This window comes from Penaeus vannamei, chromosome 10 (genome assembly GCF_042767895.1).
Source record: "Penaeus vannamei isolate JL-2024 chromosome 10, ASM4276789v1, whole genome shotgun sequence".
NCBI lineage: Eukaryota > Metazoa > Arthropoda > Malacostraca > Decapoda > Penaeidae > Penaeus > Penaeus vannamei.
The window spans coordinates 36,388,124-36,393,123 of record NC_091558.1 but is presented as its reverse complement, the minus strand read 5'-3'; the positions used below and the strand labels follow the sequence as shown (position 1 = coordinate 36,393,123).

Here is a 5,000-nt window from a genome sequence, read left to right as displayed (position 1 = left end):
TCCTATGTGGCTTCTTCATTTGTCTGCCGTAAACTATTACAAAACACTACAAAGGAGAGAAACAAAAAAGTGTGTGTCTGTGTCTGTGCATGTGTGCGTGCGTGTGTTTATGCGGGCGCGCGCGAGGCGTACGTCCGTGTGTAAAGTATCAAATTTCCCATGGTGTGTGTGGCACGGTCACCTGTATGAGGCATGAGGGCATATTTGAAGAAGTGGTCCTTCATGTCGGCGAGGTCGTCGGGTGCTTTTGGCGAGCGGAGGAGCGAGAGGGCCAGCGAGTGCGCCCTGGCCATCCAGCCGTACTTGCTGTCGTTGAGGACGGCCATTCCCCAGTCAGGTTCTGAGAGATCCGCCCACCTGCCGATGCCAAAGGTTTCGTTTAAATATCTGGAGACATGACCACTGTGCATGTGTCTCAAATTGCCACACACGGTTGGGACAGAAATATCAAGCAGCCTCTTCGTGTTACTTTAATGAACAGTGCTCATCGCTGCCAGCCGAGCGCCGCAATCGCCTTACTTGTGGCCGCACACTTCGTATCTGGCGGAGTCCCACGACGTGTTCATGTGCGTGGGCCGCTCCAGGTGGCCGAACTGGATGTCAAACGACGCTTTGTTGGTGTGGATGTTGGTGTCAAAGAGCGCCTTCATGATCTTCCTGTTTTCGTGCCAAGAGACATACGTGCTGAACACCAGGAAGGGAGACTCGCTCGAGAGCTCAATCTCCTGAGAGAGCGTAGAAGCAGGGCTGATCTCGACGCTCCACCTCAGCCTTGCGACGAGAGACCCGCTCTCCACGACCGCCACGGGCGTCACCGCGAAGCCAGACTGCGTGCGGAAGGCGCATGCGCAGAGAAAGGGGTTGCCATTAATCAAAAACCTTACAGACACATAAACATATATACACACACGCACACAGATATCTATATCTATATCTATTTATCTCTCTCTATGTATATATACACATATAAACAGAAACTTATTGTTATAAATGTGTGTGTGTATACACACACACATTCATATATATATATATATATATATATATATATATATATATATATATATATATATATATAGATAGATAGATAGATAGATAGATAGATAGATAGATAGATAGATAGATAGATAGATAGATAGATATAGATAGATAGATAGATAGATAGATAGATAGATAGATAGATAGATAGATAGATATAGATAGATAGATAGATAGATAGATAGATAGATATAGATAGATAGATAGATAGATAGAGAGAGAGAGAGAGAGAGAGAGAGAGAGAGAGAGAGAGAGAGATGCATAGTTACACAGACTTAAAATAATGCGCAGTAACGCACGATATTACTGAATGTACATCTACAAATCATGTCTCATCGCCCTGAGAAAAGACCAACCCCTTCGGCGTTGAGGACTTTTGGTGTCTCCAAGTGGTAGTCCATGACGTCCCACGCGTCCCAGTACAGAGGCTCGTCATCATAGAGCACCAGCTGGTTCCCCAACAGCTGCGTGCCGTCCGCCTTGAGGAAGACGTCTCTGTCATCTCCAGCCACGAGGAGGCTGACGACTTGCCCCCAGGGGTTGACTGTGGCCTTGAGCATTTCATTCTCCAGCGTGAAGAACCCATCTGCTTCAGCTGGAACGTTTTGTGAGATTTATTCGTGCACTGAGGGAATTCATACAGCCTACACCTGTGACTCTACATATTGTGACTACACATTGTTATTACTGCTTACAAATCTGCTACGCCTTAGATGAAAAGGTATGAAACAGGCTTTCAATGACATGCCATCTTTAGCCTAAAATCAACATACTAATAGTGACATCCCGCGATGGGGTGCTGGCCAGGACGGGACTGGATCCCATGGGAGGCGCATCAACCAGGGCGTACTGCTCCCCCGCCTCTGTGCGCTGCACAACACCCAGCAGGTCTTTCCCTGAATATTCCCCCGATATTTTGACCACCTCCTTGCGAGGCCACTGCAGGCTGTTCATCACCACCTGCTCGGTAGAGCTGCTTGTTCCTGTAAACGGATATCGCTAATTTACCATATATAAGAGGGGTGCGTCCTCATTCGATACTAAGCTTCGTTAGATTTATATGATCACTTTGGAATGCAAACCCCGTTGACTGATAAAAAAAACTGCCGAAAACTTTTCTTACCAAAGATGGCATCGCCAGCCTTGGTCCAGACAGAGAGTGCAGTGTCAATGGCCTCTTGGTAATACTGCTCTGCTTGGGGGTAAATAATGCCTATCCCTGATCCAGGCAATACATCGTGAAACTGGTTCAGTAACACCTTCTTCCAAGCAGTATCTAATTCTGCCAGGGACCTGTGTGTATGGAAGTCCTTGTTATGCTGCCATTCATTGCAAACTGCTTTGGAGAGAAAATGCTACTGACAAAACTTAAATTTCAATAACCTGATCAAGCAAAGGAAACTTACTCGCTGAGAAGCTGATCGGCTGCGCTGCCCAGCTGGCCCACTCCCACTGACAAGAGGAACTCTGCATCGCGAAGGCGAAACTCCGCTTCCCGGCAAAGCCTTTTCATGGCCGCCTGCGTAGTGTAGGTGCCGTTGTGGAGTTCCAAGTACAGTTCACCTACCCATCGGCAGAAGTTGTGCTGCTCAGCCTCCAACTGGCCAAATAAATCGTCCGGAGTGCTCATCTGCATCCTGTCGGTTAAGTGTGGATGATGAAATTAGGATTAACTTGGTTATGAGAATATTTCTTATTGACAGTAGCAGTATGAGCAACAGTCTGTAAATATATATTTCTTGAAGATTAAACCCATCTCCTGCCCTCACTTTGGACAGCCATCGGTGTCCTGGAGGCGATGGCGTCTCTCAAGCATCTCCTGAGTGGGTCCACCACCCCCGTCGCCGTAGCCAAAGAGGAAGGCGGAAATCCCGGCCCTGCCCTTGTCTTGTAGGTTGTTCACCGTCCGTAGGGCCTCTTCGACCCTGATCAGGAGACGGGATATTTGAGTTCCTTATGCAAGACAAATTTAAGCTTCAAAAAGTAATCAGCTATATCATAACATCACAATATCAATAAAAAAGCAGCAGAGCATCACTTTGTTTTGATTATTTATACTTAAAGAAATCTACATACGTAACAAACATGCTGTAGGAGTCCCCAGGAGGAAAGTGCGCTAATACCGTGCTTCCATCTATACCTTCCCAAATGAAATTGTGGTGGGGAAATTTGTTCACAAGACTCCAGCTCATCTTTTGTGTCAGGAAACGTGTCAGGCCCATGTGCTGCAATGTAAATGCAAGCAATCAGTCAGCATGTATTAACCCATGTGGATCCACTGTTACACATTAAGATCCATGTGAGCATCGTAAATGTGGATCAGCAAGATCATTTTTCTTACCTGCATCATGGCAGGGATCTGGGCAGAATAACCAAATGTGTCCGGCAGCCAGAACTCTTTGCAAGTAACACCAAATTCTTTCTGGTAAAATGTCTGTCCGTGAAGGAACTGCCTGACAAAAGATTCTCCGCTGGGGATGTTGCCATCCATCTCCACCCACGTCCCACCCACTGGAAGGAACTTCCCTGCAGTAACTTGTGCTTTCACTCGTTCAAACAGTTCTGGATAATACTGCTTGCACCACGCCCATTGCTGCGCCTAGAAAAAAGATAATGAATCAGAAGGCTCCATCTGCAAGCATTTTAAGTAGGTTGAAAACAACAGCTTTAGTATTCGTGCTGGTATGGTGTTAGTACCTGTGAAGCCACGAACAAGTGCTCAGGGTAATCTTCCATGAGCTTCAGCTGCGATGAGAAACTACGTGCAACCTTCCTTTTGGTTTCCGAGTAAGGCCAGAGCCAAGCGGAATCGATATGGCAGTTCCCAATAACCGCCAAGGTGTGGGCTCTCTGCCCATTGCCCTTCCGGAAGTATTCATCAGCCAAGTCACTGGCTCCGCTGCAGAGAGTAAAAGCTGCTGTGATATTGGCTTTATATATTTAGTTATTTCATTCGTTTTGCATGCGTCTCTAAGATTACTCCATGGTAAATGAGCGTTGTAAACAATACAAAATTGTGTGTATATCCAGGAGCGAGTAGATGTAAACATGGCGTTCGTAAATCTGTGTATTTATTCAGACATACACAAACAAACACACACATAAATGTGCATTTTGTGTACATCATTTGTATCTCAACCACTTTTTTGCCCGACGACATTTACCTTTCATTCCCCGCAATGATGGAGTTGACCATCTGGTTGGCGGTGTAGAGTGCTTGGTAGCCCCGTTGGTCGGGGATCAGCTCCTGCGCCAGCTGGTGAAGGACCTCCAGGTCGCGCGTCAGCTTGTACACCGTCGAGTCCAGCTGGGCGATCTCGGCACGACTCAGCGTGAAGTACATGTTAGGGTCTGGAGGATCTGGAATGAGAGAATTGTTACCTCCGCATTGTTACGTAATGTCACCAGCAGAACAGTTTCCTGTGACTAAATACTCACATACGGCTCAGTGATAACCCTTACCTATCTGGTCTCCCGGGCCGGCTCCGAAGAGCTTGTTGGCCGCCATCTCAACGTAGTAGAGCGAGGGGGGCGCCCCCGCCTCGTGGTTGCGTGTGAGCGGGTAGTCGGTGCGACGAGAGATGGCGTCGCCCGTGGACAGCCCCTGCGCAAGAACAAGCACAGTTAAATCAAGATGAAGAAATTAATACACATCCTTGCATGTTCCCCGTTCGTATCGTTACCGATCGATCTGGCTGAGACAGAAATAATCGTATTCATTTCGAGATACTGTCAACCTTCATATAAACCAAACTGAAAATCATTGCTGCCAAGCCATTTCCCAGTTTTATTTTTCTAGAATTAAAGCAAACAAATAAATCTTTATTTCGTTTACACGCGCGCGCGCGCTGTGTGTATGTGTGTATGTGCTTTCCTTCATGCCACTCCTACACAAGTTAGTGCAGGGATTCAGTCAAAAAAGTGGGGATGCTGACCTGCAGTACCCGGCCGTCGGCGCTCCAGAC

General features: G+C 47.0%; 1 protein-coding gene across 1 annotated transcript in view; it reads right to left on the bottom strand.

The window, feature by feature from the left end:
• Nucleotides 1–5,000, bottom strand: part of LOC113804091 (alpha-mannosidase 2C1-like) — a 9,790-nt gene that overhangs the window by 1,397 nt on the left and 3,393 nt on the right. The window contains exons 3-15 of the mRNA XM_070126580.1: nucleotides 4,971–5,000; nucleotides 4,498–4,639; nucleotides 4,200–4,395; nucleotides 3,733–3,934; nucleotides 3,377–3,634; nucleotides 3,112–3,260; nucleotides 2,805–2,960; nucleotides 2,442–2,672; nucleotides 2,159–2,328; nucleotides 1,809–2,018; nucleotides 1,392–1,630; nucleotides 520–827; nucleotides 182–357 (exon numbers count right to left, since the gene is read on the bottom strand). The exon at nucleotides 4,971–5,000 is cut by the window's right edge and continues 212 nt beyond it. Of these exons, the coding sequence (XP_069982681.1) occupies nucleotides 182–357; nucleotides 520–827; nucleotides 1,392–1,630; nucleotides 1,809–2,018; nucleotides 2,159–2,328; nucleotides 2,442–2,672; nucleotides 2,805–2,960; nucleotides 3,112–3,260; nucleotides 3,377–3,634; nucleotides 3,733–3,934; nucleotides 4,200–4,395; nucleotides 4,498–4,639; nucleotides 4,971–5,000 (2,467 nt within the window). The remainder of the gene's footprint in view (nucleotides 1–181; nucleotides 358–519; nucleotides 828–1,391; nucleotides 1,631–1,808; nucleotides 2,019–2,158; nucleotides 2,329–2,441; nucleotides 2,673–2,804; nucleotides 2,961–3,111; nucleotides 3,261–3,376; nucleotides 3,635–3,732; nucleotides 3,935–4,199; nucleotides 4,396–4,497; nucleotides 4,640–4,970) is intronic.